The sequence below is a fragment of the Carassius gibelio genome, chromosome A23 (assembly GCF_023724105.1).
Source record: "Carassius gibelio isolate Cgi1373 ecotype wild population from Czech Republic chromosome A23, carGib1.2-hapl.c, whole genome shotgun sequence".
Lineage (NCBI taxonomy): Eukaryota > Metazoa > Chordata > Actinopteri > Cypriniformes > Cyprinidae > Carassius > Carassius gibelio.
In genome coordinates, this window is record NC_068393.1 from 24,929,082 (window position 1) to 24,953,258 (window position 24,177).

General features: G+C 38.9%; 1 protein-coding gene across 8 annotated transcripts in view; it reads right to left on the reverse strand.

The window, feature by feature from the left end:
* The window catches only part of LOC127944174 (macrophage mannose receptor 1-like), a 143,787-nt gene that overhangs the window by 16,077 nt on the left and 103,533 nt on the right, over window positions 1-24,177 (reverse strand). For 3 of the 8 annotated variants that reach the window (XM_052539992.1, XM_052539994.1, XM_052539991.1), the window contains one exon: window positions 738-1,518. The exons of 2 other annotated variants lie outside the window; for them this stretch is intronic. In XM_052539992.1, the coding sequence (XP_052395952.1) occupies window positions 1,157-1,518 (362 nt within the window). In that variant the 3' untranslated portion in view covers window positions 738-1,156. Of the gene's footprint in view, window positions 1-737; window positions 1,519-3,841; window positions 3,881-4,712; window positions 4,817-24,177 lie in introns of those variants that run through there. 3 more of the 8 variants (XM_052540000.1, XM_052540001.1, XM_052539999.1) reach the window with 3 other exon arrangements.

Consider the following 24,177-nt stretch of genomic DNA (forward strand, 5'->3'; position numbering starts at 1 on the left):
CCATCAGCTGGTCACAGCCTAAGCCTCCGTGGCCTGACTGAACTAACCCTGCACTCAATATAATTCAAAAAGAATTTGACCTATTTAATTTTTTGTTTTAAATTTTTTTTAGCAGCATTAAGGTTTTTTACCAGCATTGTATATATTTTCCTGTAATTTGAAACAATAATTCAATAAGTATCAAGTACAAATAAATTTTAACCTTCATCACTTCATTTAAATGCTTCTGCTGATGTTGAAATATATAGCAAATACTCAATTAATTCACTCAATCAATATTTATTATCATTATATGATATCATTACGTTTATACATTTATGATTACATGTATTCATTGTAGATGGTTTTATACAAATCAACATCACACACACACTTTGTCATCAAGCCAAAAATGTTAACAGTCAATAATACCAAATGAGAACAATATAAATACACCGTAATGAAAGAAATGAATGAGACACAGGTGAGCAACATAATCAGTAACTATGGCGACAAATGAGAACATACTTAGAAACCATGATGACCAAGGAAACACGGGAAACAAAGCTAAACACATACATAAAAGCATCTTCCATATATTGTCCATTTAGGAACTCTGCAGGAAACTAGCTAAAACAGAGGATAAAATACAGAAGATATTTATTTTAGATGGAGTTTGCAGAATATATCAGTTTCAGAAAAGTAAAGGTAAGTGCTTAGTACTTAATATTACGCAATAAAAAACAATATTGAAAATTGAAAAAAAAAAAAAAAAACCATCAACTCATGAGTCATGAAACTGAATCATATACTGTAACTGACCTTAAAATTTAAATAGAAGTTCAAATAGACTTTAAATCGAGATCATTTGAGTCTGAGAACAGAAAACTTCCCAAATCTAACGATGAAATATAAATTTTCTGTGAAGCTACTTTGAAATAACAGATATTCTGAAAACTGTTACTGGTTACAAATTGCATTACGAAAACTAGATACAAATACAAATTTCAAGTAATGTATTCAGAGTACTTTCTGATTACTCTTTTGATTAGATGAATAACTTACTTTCATTTTGTTAATTTGTCATCAATGAAAAGTAACCCGTAACTGGATTACTGACATTTTGTATGCATATTTTATATGTATGAATATTAGTAATCTGATTGTGTAATCTGGATCACATGTACTTGGTGCAGATGAAGTTGATTTCTTCAGTTTCAGGAAGGCTGATCCAGTGATTATCACGGGTCCGAATAGCTCCGGATCTCACCGTCTCAGTGCATTCATCCAGTCCGCTGTCATAATCAGAAGCCCACTGATCGTAGCACACGGTCTGACCTTTGACCCAGAACCAGATCCCCACTGTGCAGGAGTGACGCAGACCCAGCCACACGTGATCAGAGAGAGCGCTCGAGGTCACATTCATCACCCGCTGCTGCATCTGATCCGAATCCACCGACACCAGGTCCATGTCCATGTTTCTGCAGCGTCTCAGAGCTTCAGTCCACGTCTTATTCTCTCGGACCAGAACCAGCTTCTCTGGAAACACAAAATACGAAACATTTAACTTTGAAATACAAGAGCCAGTGCTATTTTAATATTATTGAGATATTAATATAGTTTTTATCAATATTTTGAATTACGTTTTTTATTCATTTATATATACTTATATATATATATATATATACTTTTATTATTATTATTACTATTATTATTATTATGTTTTTAGTTTTAGTCAAGTAAAACTAAATGAAAATTTTACATTTTACTTGAACCACTTAATTTTTTTGTAATGGATAGTTCACTCAAAAATTAAAAATATTTTTAATGAAGTCTGAGATGTTTCTGTTCCTCCACTGAGATTCCAGGTAACAAGAACTTAGAAGATCCAGAAAGTCATAAAGGCATCAAAAACCACATCCATATGAATCAAACATTTAGTCTAGATTTACTTTAGACAGCTATTACATCCACATGACATATGGCAAACATGGAAGCTGGAGCGTGTTGCAGTAGAATAAACCTCATTGGTTCTCGTGCATCATGTGATGAGTGTTTTATATTAAATTTAAATCACATTTATTTCTATAACATTTTCTTCAGTTTCAGGAAGGCTGATCCAGTGAATTATCACTTGTCCGAATGGCTCCGGATCTCACCGTCTTAACACATTCATCCAGTCCGATGTCATAACCAGAAGCCCACTGATCGTAGCACACGGTCTGACCATTGACCCAAAACCAGATCCCCAATTTGTCAATTTGTAAAGCAGCTCTACTGAAGACAATAATGTCATTATTCAGTTCAGTTCAGTGTTGATTCAGTTTGGTTCAATAACTGTGTAAAGTTAATCAATCACAAACAAGTTAAAATCAGGTATTCACAGCTTTAATGTGTGACTCAGTAATGTCATTATTCAACTTAAAACTCTTGATTCACATGGATTCTCCTTTATAATGTGTTTGGATCTTGTAAGTTTTGGTCACCTGGATTTTTAAATCTCTCAGGTTTCTTTAAATTTGTGTTTTGAAAATTAACCAAAGTCTTAAAAGTTTGGAACAACATGAAGGAGCGAAAGTGATGAGCAAATTCACATTATATCTATAATATGGAATCTATAATAACGTTGAACTTCTGTAATGATGAGAGAGTTTCTGTAGTTTGACATGTAGACGTACAGCAGCTCAGAGGATTGATCTACTCACCATCATAACACACAAAGGGATGCTTTTCTGAACACTCCTCATCTGTCCATCGTCCTTCATCACTGATACCAACAGATGTGCAGACGCTGTTTCTGTTATTTGTGATATTTTTAAGGCCAGGTTTCCAGTGTGTGAATGTGGAGCTGCTGTTATCTGACCAAACCCAGAGTCTGTGCAGACCAATCCAGACTTGTTTATCTGTTAACATGTTCTGAATCTGTTCATTCTGAGTCTGATTCCTCACGCTGGCCAGATCTGTGTGTCTCTCTCTGCAGTATTTCTGAGCTTCAGTCCAGCTCTTTTTCTCCTGAACAATGATGAATCCTTTACTGCCTTTAAAACGGAAAAACATTTGTCTGAAATTGATTTAATTAATGAAATAAATAAAAAAATAAAATAAAATAAAAAAATACCAAGAACAAAAAGACATAGCCACAAATACAATTGTGGCTCATTGTTCAAAACGGCGTTTTACTTTTATTATTGAACATGAAATACTCAATATTGATTTGAGCTCATTTCTGAGTGTTGTGATCATTTACAGCTGAACTCACCATCATAGCAGATGAAATACAGTAAGTAACTACAGTCTGCATCATGCCACTGTCCTTTTGATGCTTTAGCACAATGTTGTCCATTTCCACAATCCATAAAAACACAGTCTCCATCTTCTTCTGGTTGTGGTTTTATTGTAGTTTTATCCCAGTTCCTGTACTGAGACTCATTTCCTCTGCAGAAGACAGGGTCACTCAGAGACCATATCCATGAGTCTGTGCTCCTCAGTCCAATCCAGACACGGTCAGCATTGCTCTTCACTCTCTTTATGGCCTGTTCAATGTCATTCTGTTCTTGTATGTCACTGATAGTGACCAGATCTGTGTATTTCTCTCTGCAGTAACTCTGAGCTTCAGTCCAGCTCAGGTTCTGATTCACAAAGTGATACTGACGCGGAGCTCGTGCAGAAGAACTGACCACAGCTGAGGAGAGACACATTCACATTCAAGACAAGAAGTGCTAGTACAGTAGTGGAGTATCTTAGTATTTTACTCAATCTCCTCAACAACACACACATTACACACTCATTCAAACACACTTGAACACGGTCAGCAGCACTAACACTAACTATCAACACTAGAACTAGTCAAGCACTCACTCACCTGTGAGCAGAAGAGACATACATGTGATTCTCTCCATTTCTGAGAGAAAAACACAAATCAGTCTCAAGAAACATCTGACCAGATCCAGAACATCAGATCATGCCATTTCTACTTTATCATTGCTTATTAGACTCTACTTCAGCTATAAAAACACACATGAAGTTAACACTTACATGCAAACTAAGTATTTCATTAACTCATATAATGTTAATATACCAACCTGTTGAAGCACTAAAGTCTGTTTTTGCCTTTATCATACACTGACAACCACCTTAAACACAGATAAAGTGATATAGTTAACAAGAAATGTACTGTAAAATAACTTACTCTGAAACAAGTAACAGGTATTTACCATAGATATTTAGTCTTTTACCATTAAGAATTATAATATTTATTTCAGTCTATTGTTTTATGCGGCACATTTCTGCTGTTAAAAGCTCCAGAATCAAACTCTCTCAGTGAGATCGAGTGTTGCCCTACTGCTGTAAGTACACTACTGCAAACACAATTTTTAATACTAAATTGTCCTTTTATTTTCTTGTTTTTCTCATATAATAATTTAAACATAAGTTACACTTGTTTTATTAGGAAATTAATTGTGAGGAAATCTTTGCATCAATCAATGGATATGAAGTTAATTTTTAAGTTGATTTATTTTTGTGTTTATTTTCTCTTAAATGTTCTCAAAGAAGCTGTATATAATTAAACTGAAAAAGTTCAGATAGCAACAGACAAAATTTACAAAATCCAGACATTCACTAGTTAACCTGTGATCAGCTGAGTATAATATAATATAAACACAGTTAAATCAGTCAGATCATAATCAATGTGAAGTTAAACTATCAGTAATCATGATCTCAGAGTTTCTTACCTGTAGATGCTGTGATTCAGGAGTGATTGTGTTTCTTCTTTTATCAGGACAGACTGATATCACGATCATTTCTCCTCTTCTGCTCCTCCCAGCTTTGCTTTTCCTAGACAGAAAACTCCCTTCTGTGTTTAGTTCTTTATTCAGGTGTGTTTCCTTCTTTATTGCCCAAAGTCAACAGTGTCTGTCTGTGTGTGTGTGTGTGTGTGTGACATTCAAATTATTTCCCTGTTAATTTACATATTGTTCTTCTTGTTTTTATGCAGATGATAGTCATGAATGTCCCAGTGTTCCTCAGGGGTGAATCATCAGATACAGGACAGAGGGATTCTTCAGGACAGAATTTGAATGTTTGCTGTTCTTCCTCAAAATGATGATGATGGTAAAAAAAACATGATTGAACCAGGAAACCAGGAGCGATTTTCAGGTAAAATATGCTAAATCATCAGTGTTTTGCCTGATTAAAAAAGCTCTTCGTTTATATACAGTTTTGTTCAAAATAATAGCAGTACAATGTGACTAACCAGAATAATCAAGGTTTTTAGTATATTTTTTATTGCTACGTGGCAAACAAGTTACCAGTAGGTTCAGTAGATTGTCAGAAAACAAACAAGACCCAGCATTCATGATATGCACGCTCTTAAGGCTGTGCAATTGGGCAATTAGTTGAAAGGGGTGTGTTCAAAAAAATAGCAGTGTCTACCTTTGACTGTACAAACTCAAAACTATTTTGTACAAACATTTTTTTTTTCTGGGATTTAGCAATCCTGTGAATCACTAAACTAATATTTAGTTGTACGACCACAGTTTTTTAAAACTGCTTGACATCTGTGTGGCATGGAGTCAACCAACTTGTGGCACCTCTCAGCTGTTATTCCACTCCATGATTCTTTAACAACATTCCACAATTCATTCACATTTCTTGGTTTTGCTTCAGAAACAGCATTTTTGATATCACCCCACAAGTTCTCAATTGGATTAAGGTCTGGAGATTGGGCTGGCCACTCCATAACATTAATTTTGTTGGTTTGGAACCAAGACTTTGCCCGTTTACTAGTGTGTTTTGGGTCATTGTCTTGTTGAAACAACCATTTCAAGGGCATGTCCTCTTCAGCATAGGGCAACATGACCTCTTCAAGTATTTTAACATATGCAAACTGATCCATGATCCCTGGTATGCGATAAATAGGCCCAACACCATAGTAGGAGAAACATGCCCATATCATGATGCTTGCACCTCCATGCTTCACTGTCTTCACTGTGTACTGTGGCTTGAATTCAGAGTTTGGGGGTCGTCTCACAAACTGCCTGTGGCCCTTGGACCCAAAAAGAACAATTTTACTCTCATCAGTCCACAAAATGTTCCTCCATTTCTCTTTAGGCCAGTTGATGTGTTCTTTGGCAAATTGTAACCTCTTCTGCACATGCCTTTTTTTTAACAGAGGGACTTTGCGGGGGATTCTTGAAAATAGATTAGCTTCACACAGACGTCTTCTAACTGTCACAGTACTTACAGGTAACTCCAGACTGTCTTTGATCATCCTGGAGGTGATCATTGGCTGAGCCTTTGCCATTCTGGTTATTCTTCTATCCATTTTGATGGTTGTCTTCCGTTTTCTTCCACGTCTCTCTGGTTTTGCTCTCCATTTTAAGGCATTGGAGATCATTTTAGCTGAACAGCCTATCATTTTTTGCACCTCTTTATAGGTTTTCCCCTCTCTAATCAACTTTTTAATCAAAGTACGCTGTTCTTCTGAACAATGTCTTGAACGACCCATTTCCTCAGCTTTCAAATGCATGTTCAACAAGTGTTGGCTTCATCCTTAAATAGGGGCCACCTGATTCACACCTGTTTCTTCACAAAATTGATGACCTCAGTGATTGAATGCCACACTGCTATTTTTTTGAACACACCCCTTTCAACTAATTCAACTAATTGCCCAATTGCACAGCCTTAAGAGCGTGCATATCATGAATGCTGGGTCTCATTTGTTTTCTGAGAATCTACTGAACCTACTGGTAACTTGTTTGCCACGTAGCAATACAAAAATATACGAAAAACCTTGATTATTCTGGTTAGTCACATTGTACTGCTATTATTTTGAACAATACTGTATATATATATATATATATATAAACTAATCAAATTAAACTATTATTCTACCTAGCTGACAAGACTTCTGGTTTGGTAAAATGGTGTAGACAGGCGTTGAGTCTCGCTCTTGCAACTTTTTTTATTCTATATCTTCCTTAAAACCCCACAACTTATTTCTTTTTCACTGCCAAATATTTGGCGTGCACATATCAGTATCGAATTATGAAAGCTAAATCAGCAAAACAAGGCAAAAAAAGAAACAGAAAATTGTGGCATCTTTGCGGAGATGACAGCAAAGATGTTAGCATGGCAGCTATCGTTATCCTTCTGGAGGATCACCAGGCTGCTTTCTCTGCAGATTTTAAAGTCACTGTTTGCAGGATGAGTGCATGCTTACCTTAGAAACTACCTGTGCTTGGTAAACTCTTGGACCTTGAGTCTCGTAGTTGGTGTAATAATATAAGAATTATTGGGTTACCTGAATCCATAGAAGGACCTTGGCTGTCTGTCTTCTTCTCTGAGCTACTCTCACAAGTGTTTAGGGATGGAGTCCTGGAGTATCCCAGAGTCCAACAGAGTGCACCGGTCACTGGCTGAAAAAACCGAGGCTGGGGCGAGATCTAGAGCTGTTATCGCCTGCAGGGCTCTAATTGAGGGGGGATGTGGGGGGATGGCATCCCCTGGTTGAAATAAATGACAAAAAGCATCCCATCAGTAAAACAACCTTCCCCCATCACCATTCCCTTTGATTTAATCAATTGTATTATGTAAAACTTATCATGGAAATTAAATGTTAAAATGATCTTCTTGAGATAAGTCACGAATAACGTGATTGGCCAATCAGAACTCGGTTTTGTAACAAGCTGCGCATTAGCAGAAGCAAGTTTTCATCATTTTTAGTGCAAAATGGTTCAAGCGCTATGTACCAATATACAAAACCTTAGTAGTCACGTGAAGAAGGAGGCGGGAACTGGCGGACATTCAAATAAAACTTTAACAATAAAATAAACACAAAATGGCCAACTGCTGCGCACAAATTAAACCGAAACACAAAAGAAAATCCAAGCCTGGTCATCCTTCACTGTCGTAGCTCCTCTTTTGTATCCTTACGATCTCGTCCGTGGGACTTGAGACTGGTGAGTGTAGCAGGTGTCGCTCATTTCCAACTAACTCTACCGGCCTCTCTCCATTCCCACGCCCTCGCATACCTCCCCCCCCCCTCCCCATCCGGGGGAACTGGTCACGGTGGGCGTGGGTACCTGGGGGTAAGGACAGACAGACGAGGCAAGACAAAAGGAGACTGAAGGATGAGGAGCAACAGAGACGAGAGAGGGGAGAAAAGAAAAAAATTGTTCCGGCTCCCAAACACACTGCCGCTCAGCCCTCCACCAGCTGAGTGAACTCTTCCACAGTGCCTGGCAGCACTGGATAGCCCTCAGTGGACGCCATGCCCAGTGGATGGGGATGGCTGCTCCGGTTTGGGAGTCCCCCATTCCCACGGCTCCTGGTCCTGCCCCACTCATCACTCCCTACATTTCAATTTTTTTTAAAAGAAGAGACAACAGAAAAAGTATGATTTTTCCTTCACTACAATTTAAAAACATTCCCCAGAAATAATGTTATGGTGCTGTGAGCAGAGGTGCTGCCAGAGGATTTTGAACGCAGGTGCTGAGAGGATGCTTGATCATTGACAGGGAGGTGGGCAATTCAGGGCTCCAGACTCAGTCTTCCCACTGGTCACTCTTTTGGAACTAACTTTCTCAGTTGTTCTCAGAAGCACCGTTTTTGTTTTTTTATTTGTTTGTTTTTTGATATATTATAGGATTAATCCTTGCATGCTTGTCGGAGGGTGAATGAGAACACAGACCCTGCACAGCTGGTAAGTGCCCCGGAGGGTGACTGGTGCAGGCTTCCACTCTGTGCATGTGGGGTGCAGTTCTGTGGTGAATGTAGCTCTCCTGGGGTGCCGTCTGAGTCTGTGAACGAGCAGACAAACAAAGACATTCGTTGGTGTCTCCTGGAGTTTCGGTGTAACTTGCCTTGAAAGCCTCTTCCTCTGGCTTTTGTAGCCGGTGGGGACGAGCTCCACTCAGCACGCACAGGTGTAATGATTGTTTGATCGACCCCCACCCCCCAGGCGTTGCCCTGGTTCTGTGGGGAAACACACAACTTTTTGCGGGGGTATTATGGAAGGGAAATTTGATGTTACCTGCAAGACCTGCCCATCTGGACCAGCCCAGGGAGCATCCATCCGCATTACCGTGGTCGGCTCAGGCCCGATGTAGCACTTGGAAACAAAAGTCCTGGAAGGCTAGGAACCATCTGGTCACCCGGGTGTTTGTGTCTTTTACCTGGGAAATACACTGGAGCGGGCCTAATCCATAACGAGGGTGAACCGGTGGCCCCAGAGTTAGTAATTCAACTCCAGGACTGCCTACTTTATGGCCAGGGCCTCCTTCTCCAGCACCGCATACCTGGTTTCTGCGGATGAGAGTTTCCTACTGATATAGACCACGGGGTCCTCTTCTCCATCCCGGAGCTGAGAGAGAACTGCTCCTAAGCCGGTGCCGTAGGCGTCGGTATATAGGGTGAAGGGGCAGCCGAAGTCTGGGGAGTGTAAGACGGGGGAGGACGTCTGGGCCATTTTCAGGGTCTGGAATGCGGCTTCTGTTTCAAGGGTCCAGACTATTGCCTCTGGTTGCCCTTTCCTGATTAGGTCTGACAGGGTGCAGACTATAGAGGAGAAGTTAGGAATAAAGCAGCAGTAGTAGCTCACCAACCCCAAGAATGCTCGTACCTGGGTCTTGTTTGTGGGATGTAGGAACTTCTTCACCACCTCAACCTTCTTCTCCTGAGGCATGATGAGCCCTCTACCAATCTTGTAGCCCAGGTACTTGGCTTCGGTGAGGCCGAGGTGACACTGCTTAGGGTCAGGCCAGCCCACCGGAGCTCCGTCAACGCCCTCCATAGATGCCCCAGGTGCATCCCCCAGCTCTGCAAGTGGATAATAACATTGTCCAGGTAAGCCGCAGTGTAGGCTTGATGAGGTCTGAGCAAAACGTCCATTTACCTGTTAGCCAGCACCCCCATTATAGGACTCACAGCTGAAAGTGCTCTACCAAACTTATAATTGTAAGAGTTTCCTACTTCAGTGTGTTACAAACATAATTTTGGTGTCTTTGGAAAGAAGACTGTAACAATAAAACCTTCATATTCATCCGGAAAAAGGAGGCGGGAACCACCAATCAAAACAAGACTTTAATAATCAAAATAAATACAAAACAGCACATCAGCCCCTCACGGACGACTGATGCACTCAAATAAAAACCAAAACATAAAATAAAACCCAGGCCTGGTCCTCTCTCGTCCTTCACTGTCGTTGCTCCAGTTTTATATCCTTCCATCTCCTCCGTGGGACTCGAGACCGGTGGGTCAAGCAGGTGTCGCTCATCTCCAATCACTCCACCGGCCTCGCCCGTTCCCACAACTCTCGGCCCCGCCCCACTCATCACAAAGACACTTTGGGCTTTACTTTTATCAATCAGATTTTATAATGCTAAAAAATATTAAAAGTTATAGACACTGAAGTGCCTTGAATTCTTTTATTTTTTTTTACCACACTTAAAGGTGCCATCTGTAATGTTTGGCAAAAAAATCAAGTCATACTCCACATTCCATAACAGATGGGGGCAGTATGCCTCAATAAAGTGAATTGGTCTACTCTAGAGTAACAAACGAAAAATGGCATAGTCTCTATGCTCCACCCCTGTGCGTTCACACTGCCGGCGTTGAGAGCGTCAAAAATCGCTCTTGCCGCTCTGCTCACGACGCTGCAGAAAGATTTGTGAGCGCTCAGACGCTCTAACGTAGATTGAATGCTAATGCTTATTTTGTATTTAAAGCGGCTGCAAAGCATACAAGCTTGTTGATCTCGTGCAGACTAACCACAAGGAGTTATTACCTCATTAAATATTGTTGTGGACGAAATATTAGGATCCTTTACTTAAAATGAACAATCTCAGACACCTTGGTCCACGTATCACTTTTAATTTATTTTTTATGTCCCTGTACGCAAACAGGGACACATCATAGATTAATACAAATGCTAAACAGCAATAATCAACCTGTCCTTTATTCTGCTTGAGAATTAATGTGCCAACTCTCAAGCATTCACCGTGAGACACACGCAATTGACTCTTTTCACACGCTTTCACGCCACACATCAATTTTTTCAGGCACAGAAAAACCACAAAGCAAAGAGGACACGGAGACCAACAGACTAGACAGAGCAGGTTAGTTATGATACATAGGGCTGTGCAAAAAATCTAATGCGATTTTCATGCACCTCTCATCAGTAAAGACCCTCCTGTAATTAGAAGTATATCCCCAGCCTGTGCGTTCAGATCAGGGTTGCCAGGTTTTCACAACAAATCCTGCCCAGTTAATTCTTAAAACTAGTCCAAAACTAGCCCAATCGCGTTTCCGAGAGGTTCCCCGATAAAAATTGCTTCCCGGGGTTAAAATATAAATTTTGGGGAAGGGTTTCCCTGGTAAAATGAGCATTTTAGGGGCTAAATATCACGTTATTGGTATTGGGATTGCTTCAAACCGCGGACATTAAAAACAACCGCAGACTTGGCAACACTGGTTCAGGTGGAGCGGCAGTTACTACACAGAGACGTAGTCTACCGACAACTAACACAAAATCGCTTTAAAAATCGATACATTTCTATGTTATAACTTCCCGAAAACAAATACACAAACATACAAAACAAGCTTCTAGCGAAATACTAACAGCATCTAACTTACCAATCCAAAAGAAATGTTGCAAGTTTGGAGTCGAACCTCATTTCTTTCAGTTCCATCAGTTGTATCCAGCGATTAAAAACAGTGCAGATGTTAATTTGATTTGTGTTTCCGAGCGCGGTTGTTTCCCTGTAGCGGGTGACACTCTCTTCCCTGAACTGAAATGAACTAGTGGGCTGTACTTTCCACACGATTGACATCAGGTTCATGTACACACCCACAAGCCGTGCGAGTTATTCGTGTATTGTAGGTTGGCTGGTGGTTATGCTGCCCGCATATCGCCTCCCATGGCCGAAACTGGTATTACGACACCTGTCGGGCCGGGGCTAGTAATGCTAATGCTAATTAAGGTTGATATCTCTGCAGCACTATAACTTGACATTTTTTTAATGACATCATCGCCCTTATTCTCATTCTTTTGATGCCTGTAGGTCATGTTATGGATATTTTTACCTCAATTTTTGCATATGGCACCTTTAAACATTTTTTTATTTGATATAAAAATACATGAAATGAGTCCTGGAGCAATCTAGAAAAGTAATGGGTTGAAAGCCACATGTCTCATGAGTTTCTATTTCAAATCTGAATAAGATATCATGAAAAATCAGACTGCTGCAAATAGACTATGAAAAATAGACTCCTGAGACTATGTCTACACCCCCCACCCCCCAAATATAAGAAAATATATTTCCCAATAGTATTGAAGGCTTCTACAAACTATTTAGTCAGTAAACATACCACTACATAGTTTCTTTCAATTATAAAACACTAGACAGAAACGTAGACATCATATAAGTGATTTATTTGAGCACTAGAAAAATACAATAAGAATAATTTGAGTAAGAAAAATAAGAATAATAAGAAAAATAAAAAAATAGGGGTTAGGGGTTTTCAGGACGAGGGAGTCGGGGTGCTGGCTAAGAGGTTAACCGCTGGAATGTGGCCGGTGCCCCGTGAAGGCCGAAGGGAAGTACACGGTAATGCCAGTGGCCATTGGGTACTTTCTCGTATTTTCTCTGGAAATTTGGGAGAGGGTTACCTGCCAATACACTTTTTCAATTCAAGTTTATTTGTATAGCAACTTTATTTGTATAGCAAAGAAACTTTACAGAAAATTGTTTCTACAATATTTAGTAGATGTTTATGGTGGTGACTGTCAGTTTGTGCACGTTTGACAGGATTTTTAGAAAAACAAATTAATACAAGACGTAGTCAGCTAGACGATGAACATTATTAATATTATTAATCAATAATTGTTATATGATGCAGTCACACTTGTAGCAATATTTGTTAGTTCTGTTTGTTGATTCAGGGTTAGCATCATCTGAGGTCCTCTGAGGGTCATCATCATCTCTTCTCAGGTGTTCTGGATCCAGACTGGAGCTTGTGTAAATCCGTGGCAAAACATAGAAACAAAATAGAGACATCATTAGCATAGCTGCTGATCCAACAAACTAAAATTAGTTTAACCCAAGCTAATGAATAAAGATGCACATTTTATCAGATGCAACTACACTCACAATTTAAGAGATACATTATTCGAATGCTTGGTGAAAGAGATGCGATTTTAATCTAGATTTAAACAGAGAGAGTGTGTCTGAACCCCGAACATTATCAGAAAGGCTATTCCAGAGTTTGGGAGCCAAATGTGAAAAAGCTCTACCTCCTTTAGTGGACTTTGCTATCCTAGGAACTACCAAAAGTCCAGCGTTTTGTGACCTTAGGGAGCGTGATGGGTTGTAACGTGGTAGAAGGCTAGTTAGGTACGCAGGAGTTTTTTAACATTGGATATATGATTTTCAAAAGACAAATTGCTGTCTAATATGACACCCAGATTTCTGACTGTAGAGGAAGTAACAGTACATCCGTCTAGTTGCAAATTGTAATCTACAAGATTCTGTGTAGTGTTTTTTGGTCCAATAATTAATATCTCTGTCTTATCCGAATTTAATTAGAGAAAATTATTTGTCATCCAATCTTTTACATTTTTAACCCACTCTGTTAGCTTAGATAATTGAGAAGTTTCATCTGGTCTCGTTGAGATATATAGCTGAGTATCATCAGCATAACAGTGGAAGCTAATTCAATATTTTCTAATAATATTACCAAGGGGCAACATGTATATTGAAAATTGAAAGGGACCTAGGACGGATCCTTGTGGCACTCCATATTTTACTGATAATAAATTAGATGACACCCCATTTAAGTAAACAAAATGGTAGCGATCGGACAGGTAGGATCTAAACCATCTTAGAGCCTGCCCTTGAATACCTGTATAGTTTTGTAATCTCTCAATAAGAATGTCATGATCTATGGTGTCAAACGCAGCACTAAGATCAAGTAAGACTAGAAATGAGATGCAGCCTTGATCTGACGCAAGTAGCAGGTCATTTGTAATTTTAACAAGTGCAGTTTCTGTGCTATGGTGGGGCCTGAAACCTGACTGAAATTCTTCATACAGATCTTTTTTATTCAGGAAGGTGCTCAATTGAGCAGACACAACTTTTTCAAAAAATTTTGACATAAATGGAAGATTTGAAATAGGCCTATAATTTGCCAGTACACTAGGATCTAGTTTTGGTTTCTTAATAAGAGGCTTGATAACCGCCAGCTTGAATGGTTTTGGGACGTGACCTAAAGATAACGACGAGTTAATGATATTGAGAAGCGGTTCTTCGGCTACAGGTAACAGCTCTTTCAGTAATTTAGTGGGTACAGGAACTAATAAACATGTTGTTGGTTTAGATACAGTGATAAGTTTATTTAGCTCTTCCTGTCCTATATTTGTAAAGCACTGCAGATTATCTTTGGGTGCGATGGATGAAGCTGAAGTGTTAGACGCTGTAGAATCTACATTCGCTATTGTATTTCTAATGTTATCTATTTTATCAGTGAAGAAATTCATAAAGTCATTACTATTTAACGTTGGTGGAATATTTTAATCAGGTGGCATCTGGTAATTTGTTAATTTACCTACTGTGATAAATAAAAACCTTGGATTGTTTTGGTTATTTTCTATGAGTTTGTGTATATGCTCTGCCCTAGCAGTTTTTAGAGCCTGTCTATAGCTGGACATTCTGTTTTTCCATGCAATTCTAAAAACTTCCAAGTTAGTTTTTCTCCATTTGCATTCAAGACTACGAGTTTCTTTCTTGAGAGAGTGAGTATTACTGTTATACCATGGCACAGTACGTTTTTCTCTAACCTTTTTTCAATTTGATGGGGGCAACAGTTTCTAATGTATTAGAGAAAATAGTGCCCATGTTGTGAGTCATTTCGTCTAATTCATGTGTATTTTTAGGTACAAATAGCAGTTGAGATAGATCAGGCAGGTTATTTGCGAATCTCTCTTTGGTGGCTGGAACAATAGTTCTGCCCAGACGGTATAGCTGCGACATATAGTTAATATCAGTTATACGCAGCATACACGATACAAGGAAATGGTCTGTAATATCATCACTTTGAGGTACAATATCTGTAGCAGTAAGATCGATTCCATGAGATATAATTAAATCTAGTGTATGATTAAAACGATGAGTGGGCCCGGTGACATTTTGCTTGACTCCAAAAGAGTTTATTAGGTCAGTAAACGCAAGTCCTAATGTATCATTTGCATTATCAACGTGAATATTAAAATCTCCCATGATTAGCGCCTTATCAACTGTAACTAGAAGGTCTGAGAGGAAATCTGCAAATCCTTAAGGAATTCTGTATACGGCCCTGGTGGTCTATACACAGTAGTCAGAGCAAGAGATACATTAGATTTCTTTTGCATGTCTGACAGTGTAACATTTAGCAGAAGTATTTCAAAAGAGTTAAACCTGTATCCTGTTTTCTGGGTAACATTGAGAATATCACTATATATTGTTGTCCAGTCTGACGGGGCTCATGCTTATAACAGTAGTTTGGTGGAGTAGACTCATTTAGACCGAAATAATCATTTGCTTTTAGCCAGGTTTCAGTCAAGCAGAGTAAATCAAAACTATTATCTGTGATCATTTCATTTACAATAACTGCTTTGGGTGTGATATTTATGAGCTCAAACTTTAAAAATTGTTTTTGTTCATTTACTTTACATTTTTCTGGTTTAATTGCGATAAGATTTTTTCTAGATCCTAAATTATATTTATATTTTGACCTCACTATTCTGGGAACAGACACAGTCTTAATAGTTTTTACAGCGCAAGTATTTTTAGCATTTAAGCGGGTGGAACAAAACTCATCATAATGGTTATTTGAGAATTGTCGTACTAGTCACATGGAGCAAAGTGTCCTGGAGATGTTGTCAGAGAGCAGCTCCGCTCTGACTCTGCTGGGGTGTAATCCATCAGCGCGAAACAGTCTAGGACGCTCCCAGAAAAGATTCCAGTTATTAACAAATAGCAGTTTCTGTTCTTTACACCATGACAACAACCATTCATTTAAAGCAAAAAGTCTACTGAACCTTTCGTGTCCTCGTCGATACGTGGGCAGTGGTCCTGACACGACGATCGTCGCCGCGGGCGTCATGCTGCGAACCGTCTCGATCAGGCTCCTGAAGTCCCTCTTCAGCGTCTCCGGAGAAGTAGTCGCCCGGGACCCAGCTCGCGTCCTCCGCTGTGGATGCACCCAGGGTCCGTGGTGTCCCGGCGCCGGAGTGAAGGAGATCTGGGAAGATCGCGTCCTGGGTGCACCGGCATGAAACACACGGAGTAGATGTGGTGGGACTGTTAACAGCACGCTGTATACTTACCCCGGACTTGTGAGCGTCAGCCCGGGATGATTCCAGCGCGGCTCTCCGCTCTCTCAGCTGGGCCTGCCTCTGTTCCAGGTCACGAATCTGCTTCCCCACGGCCTCGAGCTCGAGCTGCACAGAGTGGAGACATTCATCCGCCATTAAAGCAAGTAACAGTGAGTACAGCAGTGGTAATGTGTGTGAATAGAGTATTAGCAATATAAGCTCAGTTAGCTGCAACCACGCCGCTGATGCTAATGGGCTAAAAGCTAATAGCGGACCCAGGAGATCAAAATAAAACTAGTGATAGCGAGGCACTCTGATTGTTGTTGTTGTAGAATACAATAGAGGATATATTCACACGTTATATAAACGGAAACGATGGTGTATAAAATTGATTTTTAAGTTAAAAATAGTCGATGAAAAAGAATATAGTGATGGAGCTCAAACGCAGTACAGCCGCCAACAACCGGCTTTTTTCAATTTATATATTTCAATTTCAGTTTTAGTTATTTTACTACACCAATTAAACGTAGATAAACTAAATTGATTTTTTAATAGCTTTTTGTTTTGTTTTAATTAACTATAAGAACCCTGGTAAATAGAAAATATTTAAAATCCGAAGCCATTTAATTAATTGGTATTAATGTGACAAGCAGAGGTTATCTAAATATATCTTAAAGATAACATACATTCCTGAAAAAAAACACTGAAAATGCTAAATTAATGACATAAAATAACAAGTGACAGAAGAGAATATCCTTTTTAACAACAGCATATTTACTATAAAACAAACACACTTTTTACAACATGAAACATCACTCTAATTCATAAAAATAACAGATTTATTATTATTTTGATTTATTCTTTAGAATATTAATGATTTTTTTCACTTGGATATAAGAAGGTCACACTATACACACACACACACACACAAATTAAAACTATCAACTGTGGCTCTAATTCAAGCACAACAATACAAGTATTTTTGTCCCTAATAAATCACATGGGTTTGTTTACAAGGGAAATGACAGTGTCAGCAAAGAGCTTGAGATCAGATTGAAGATGTAATAATGAAACCGAAAGTAAAAATCACCAAACTGAACAGAGAGAGAGAGAGAGAGAGAGAGAGAGCAGGAGTAGAGAGGCGTGCACTGACCTGCGCTCTCGCTGAGGGTCAGTCTGAGAGCTCATCCTCGCTGACGCTGTGTAGTTTATCCTACACAAAAAAACACAAACACAGAAACCAAACTGACATGCACACATCTGACAGCACGTACAAGACACACCGAATCGCCAAAAACATGCTACGACAGCAGTGGCAAATTTGTGCTATATAAATAAACTTTGACTTGACTTGACTTGGCACTTCGGAGCCTGTTCGCGACTCGTTTGATTCAGATCGGCACTTCGGCACTTCGGAGCCTGTTCGCGACTCGGTTGATTCAGACCGGCTCTTCGGAGCCTGTTCGTGACTCGGTTGATTCAGTTTGGCACTTCGGAGCCTGTTCGCGATTCGGTTGATTCAGACCGGCGCTTCGGAGCGTTTTCGCGACTCCGTTGATTCAGGTCGGCATTTCGGAGCCTGTTCGCGACTCGGTTGATTCAGATCGGCGCTTCGGAGCCTGTTCGCGACTCGGTTGATTCAGTTCGGCACTTCGGCACTTCGGAGCCTGTTCGCGACTCGGTTGATTCAGTATGGCATTTCGGAGCGTGTTCGCCACTCCGTTGATTCAGTTCGGCATTTCGGAGCCTATTTGTAATTTTTTAAAATTCAGATCTGGACATCGGAGAAGGAAGTTTTTGTCAAACAGTTCATTGGTGATAAATTAATATTTGACCTGAGGCTTTTTTTTTTATCTGTCGATTTGATTTTTAAATGATTTCAATTACTTTTGGATGTCAATACTTCTTGTACCTCAGTTGCATGTGTTTTATGAATTGTGGATGGATTTCTCAACTGAGAAATAAAGTTGAACAGAAATGATAATGAACTCTTAAAGATGATGATGAAAATATTGCATAACAAATTATATCTAAGTATGAACTAACTTGCGCAATACAGTAAATATTCTTACTCTACCCTAAATCAGTCCTATGCACACACACACACACACACACACACACACACACACACACACACACACACACACACACACACACACACACACAGAGTTTGGGATCAGAATGATTTTTTTTACATTCCCTTATTGTGTAGTTGTATCTACATTTTATATTTGATCTAGATTTTTAGGCTTTAATGTTATTGTTATCTGTGTGCACCGGGGTATAAGTGTAAAACAACATTTTTCTATTTAAATATACATTAAAATCTATTTTATTTCTGTGATTTTCAGCATCATTCCTCCAGTCTTCAGTGTCACATGATCTTCAGAAATCATTCTAATTTGATGATTTATTATCAGAGTTGTGCTGCTGAAACTGTGATATTCTTTCAGGATTCTTTGATGAATGAAAAGTTAAAAAGAAGAGAAATTATTTAAAATAGAAGACTTTTCTAACAATAAAAACTAGAGTTCAAAAGTTTGTGGTCAGTAAAATGTATTCTTTCTTTCCCAAAAAAATAAAATAGAACTCTTTTAGGATGTATTGTTGATTGTTTTGATTCAGATCGGCACTTCGGAGCGTTTTTCGCGACTCCGTTGATTCAGTTCGGCACTTCAGAGCGTGTTCGCGAATCCGTTGATTCAGTTCGGCACTTCGGAGCCTGTTCGCGACTCGGTTGATTCAGTTCGGCACTTCAGAGCGTGTTCGCGAATCCGTTGATTCAGTTCGGCACTTCGGAGCCTGTTCGCGACTCGGTTGATTCAGTTCGGCATTTCGGAGCCTGTTCGCGACTCGGTTGATTCAGATCCGCACTTCGGAGCCTGTTTGTGATTTATTTTTTTTAATTCAGATCTGGACATCAGAGCAGGAAGTTTTTGTCAAAATGTTAATTTGTGATAAATGAATATTTGGACCTGAGGCCTTTTTAACCTGTAGATTTGATTTTTAAATGATTTCAATGAATTTTGGAAGTCCATACTTCTTGTACCTCAGTTGCATGTGTTGTGTTTTATGAATTATGGATGGATTTATCAACTGAGAACTTGATAAGTTGAACAGAAATTTTTAGGCTTTAATGTTAATGTTATCTGTGTGCACCGGGGTCTGAGTGTAACACAATTTCGATTCTCTGTATGTACTGTACAAGTGGAAATTGGCAATAAAGCAGACTTGACTTATTTGATCAAAAGTACAGGGGGAAAAAGTGAAATATGTTTGTTTATGAATTTATATTATTTTATTCTTTTTATGTATATATAGTTGGTGTTTTATGTATAATTTGTCTGTTGTATATGATATTTCCTTTTTATCTCCACTCTTTTCTATTTTAAATCATGTTTTACTGTAAAGCACTTTGGAACAGCTACAGTTGTGTTAAATTTGTGCTATATAAATAAACTTTGACTTGACTTGACTTGGCACTTCGGAGCCTGTTCGCGACTCGTTTGATTCAGATCGGCACTTCGGCACTTCGGAGCCTGTTCGTGACTCGGTTGATTCAGATCGGCGCTTCGGAGCCTGTTCGCGACTCGGTTGATTCAGTTTGGCACTTCGGAGCCTGTTCGCGACTCGGTTGATTCAGACCGGCGCTTCGGAGCGTTTTCGCGACTCCGTTGATTCAGGTCGGCATTTCGGAGCCTGTTCGCGACTCGGTTGATTCAGATCGGCGCTTCGGAGCCTGTTCGCGACTCGGTTGATTCAGTTCGGCACTTCGGCACTTCGGAGCCTGTTCGCGACTCGGTTGATTCAGTTCGGCACTTCGGAGCCTGTTCGCGACTCCGTTGATTCAGTTCGGCATTTCGGAGCCTATTTGTAATTTTTTAAAATTCAGATCTGGACATCGGAGCAGGAAGTTTTTGTCAAACAGTTCATTGGTGATAAATTAATATTTGACCTGAGGCTTTTTTTTTATCTGTCGATTTGATTTTTAAATGATTTCAATTACTTTTGGATGTCAATACTTCTTGTACCTCAGTTGCATGTGTTTTATGAATTGTGGATGGATTTCTCAACTGAGAAATAAAGTTGAACAGAAATGATAATGAACTCTTAAAGATGATGATGAAAAGAAAAGGTAATATTGCATAACAAATTATATCTAAGTATGAACTAACTTGCGCAATACAGTAAATATTCTTACTCTACCCTAAATCAGTCCTATGCACACACACACACACACACACACACACAGAGTTTGGGATCAGAATGATTTTTTTTACATTCCCTTATTGTGTAGTTGTATCTACATTTTATATTTGATCTAGATTTTTAGGCTTTAATGTTATTGTTATCTGTGTGCACCGGGGTATAAGTGTAAAACAACATTTTTCTATTTAAATATACATTCAAATCTATTTTATTTCTGTGATTTTCAGCATCATTACTCCAGTCTTCAGTGTCACATGAACTTCAGAAATCATTCTAATTTGATGATTTATTATCAGAGTTGTGCTGCTGAAACTGTGATATTCTTTCAGCATTCTTTGATGAATGAAAAGTTAAAAAGAAGAGAAATTATTTAAAATAGAAGACTTTTCTAACAATAAAAACTAGAGTTCAAAAGTTTGTGGTCAGTAAAATGTATTCTTTCTTTCCCAAAAAAATAAAATAGAACTCTTTTAGGATGTATTGTTGATTGTTTTGATTCAGATCGGCACTTCGGAGCGTTTTTCGCGACTCCGTTGATTCAGTTCGGCACTTCGGAGCGTGTTCGCGAATCCGTTGATTCAGTTCGGCACTTCAGAGCCTGTTCGCGACTCGGTTGATTCAGATCCGCACTTCGGAGCCTGTTTGTGATTTTTTTTTTTTTTAATTCAGATCTGGACATCAGAGCAGGAAGTTTTTGTCAAAATGTTAATTCGTGATAAATGAATATTTGGACCTGAGGCCTTTTTAACCTGTCGATTTGATTTTTAAATGATTTCAATGAATTTTGGAAGTCCATACTTCTTGTACCTCAGTTGCATGTGTTGTGTTTTATGAATTATGGATGGATTTATCAACTGAGAACTTGATAAGTTGAACAGAAATTTTTAGGCTTTAATGTTAATGTTATCTGTGTGCACCGGGGTCTGAGTGTAACACAATTTCGATTCTCTGTATGTACTGTACAAGTGGAAATTGGCAATAAAGCAGACTTGACTTATTTGATCAAAAGTACAGGGGGAAAAAGTGAAATATGTTTGTTCATGAATTTATATTATTTTATTCTTTTTATGTATATATAGTTGGTGTTTTATGTATAATTTGTCTGTTGTATATGATATTTCCTTTTTATCTCCACTCTTTTCTATTTTCAATCATGTTTTACTGTAAAGCACTTTGGATCAGCTACAGTTGTGTTAAATTTGTGCTATATAAATAAACTTTGACTTGACTTGACTTGGCACTTCGGAGCCTGTTTGCGACTCGGTTGATTCAGATCGGCACTTCGGAGCCTGTTCGCGACTCGGTTGATTCAGACCGGCGCTTCGGAGCGTTTTCGCGACTCCGTTGATTCAGATCGGCGCTTCGGAGCCTGTTCGCGACTCGGTTGATTCAGTTCGGCACTTCGGCACTTCGGAGCCTGTTCGCGACTCGGTTGATTCAGTTCGGCACTTCGGCACTTCGGAGCCTGTTCGCGACTCGGTTGATTCAGATCGGCACTTCGGCACTTCGGAGCCTGTTCGCGACTCGGTTGATTCAGATCGGCGCTTCGGAGCCTGTTCGCGACTCGGTTGATTCAGATCGGCACTTCGGAGCCTGTTCGCGACTCGGTTGATTCAGACCGGCGCTTCGGAGCGTTTTCGCGACTCCGTTGATTCAGATCGGCGCTTCGGAGCCTGTTCGCGACTCGGTTGATTCAGTTCGGCACTTCGGCACTTCGGAGCCTGTTCGCGACTCGGTTGGTTCAGATCGGCACTTCGGAGCCTGTTCGCGACTCGGTTGATTCAGTTCGGCGCTTCGGAGCTTGTTCGCGACTCCGTTGATTCAGTTCGGCATTTCGGAGCCTGTTCGCGACTCGGTTGCTTCAGATCGGGACTTCGGAGCCTGTTTGTAATTTTTTAAAATTCAGACCTGGACATCGGAGCAGGAAGTTTTTGTCAAACAGTTCATTGGTGATAAATGAATATTTGACCTGAGGCTTTTTTAACCTGTCGATTTGATTTTTAAATGATTTCAATGACTTTTAGATGTCAATACTTCTTGTACCTCAGTTGTATGTGTTGTGTTTTATGAATTGTGGATGGATACATCCACGTTACACATCCTTTCATTATGATGCAACATTATTTCCTCCTCAGATGAGTATTTAACCTCTTTATTATTGTGGGGATTAGTGTGTAAGTCCTATGCACACACACACAGAGAGTTTGGGATCAGAATGATTTTTTTTTGACAGGAGAATACTCATCAAAACTGCATTTATTAAAAAGTGTTTTTTTTTGCACTAAAAATCTTTTATCTGCACTGATGTTCACTTCATTGAATTTGCACTATATCTGTCATTTGCCTTGCGCTGCTTTATTTAACTTTATTTTTAATTTTATTATATGACTTTTTTTACATTCCCTTATTGTGTAGTTGTATCTACATTTTATATTTGATCTAGATTTTTAGGCTTTAATGTTATTGTTATCTGTGTGCACCGGGGTATAAGTGTAACGCAATTTTGATTCTCTGTATGTATGTACTGTACAAGTGGAAATTGACAATAAAGCAGACTTGACTTTATTTATTTGATTAAAAGTACAGGGGGAAAAGTGAAATATTATTATGAAGTAAAACAACATTTTTCTATTTAAATATACATTAAAATCTATTTTATTTCTGTGATTTTCAGCATCATTACTCCAGTCTTCAGTGTCACATGATCTTCAGAAATTATTCTAATTTGATTATTTATTAGCAGAGTTATGCTGCTGAAACTGTGATATTCTTTCAGGATTCTTTGATGAATGAAAAGTTAAAAAGAAGAGAATTTATTTAAAATAGAAGTCTTTTCTAACAATAAAAACTAGAGTTCAAAAGTTTGTGGTCAGTAAATGTTCTAAATTCCCTATGTGTGTTTATAGTGGAAGGACTATTATTATGAATGTGTGCCGCTAGTTTATGTGAGTTCCGCTATTCCGGTTTCACTTTCATTTTCAATAGCTGATTGCTCCGCCATTTTCATCAGGTGTTAATGTGCGTGATGGAATGTAAGTTTATTTAATCATTCCTGATTATAGGTCAGCTATGTTTATTTCGTTGTTGTGTTTAAATATTCAACTTGTGTAATCAAACTTTACATTGTTTATAATCTACCATGCAGAAGTTACAAGTTGCCTACAATGATGCAATGAGAATTTTACTCAAGGTTCCCAGAGGAGGGAGTGCTAGTCACATGTTTGTATCTGTAAGAGTAACCACACTGAAAGCACTTTTAAGACATTTGATGTTTAAATTTATGCAACGTCTGGATGAGTCTACTAACAGTATCATGGTGGCACTCTCAAATCCCTTAGTGAGTTGCTACAGGTACACATCCAGACTGAGAGTGCATTGGCTGAAATGTCTGTATGTATTTTAATTATTGTATTTGCTATTTTTTTTTTCTTACTCAACACGAGAGGATTAACGGTAATGAGCATGCACATTTGAATCACGGTATATCTTAAATATAACAACATTATATTCAATTCAATTCAATTCAGTTTATTTGCCAGACTCATGTCTAAAAGCCACGCAAGACAGGACAGGTAAAAACAAACAAAACAAACAAACAACAGTCATTGTATAATGTGACAGTAGCAAGTTGTTAGTTC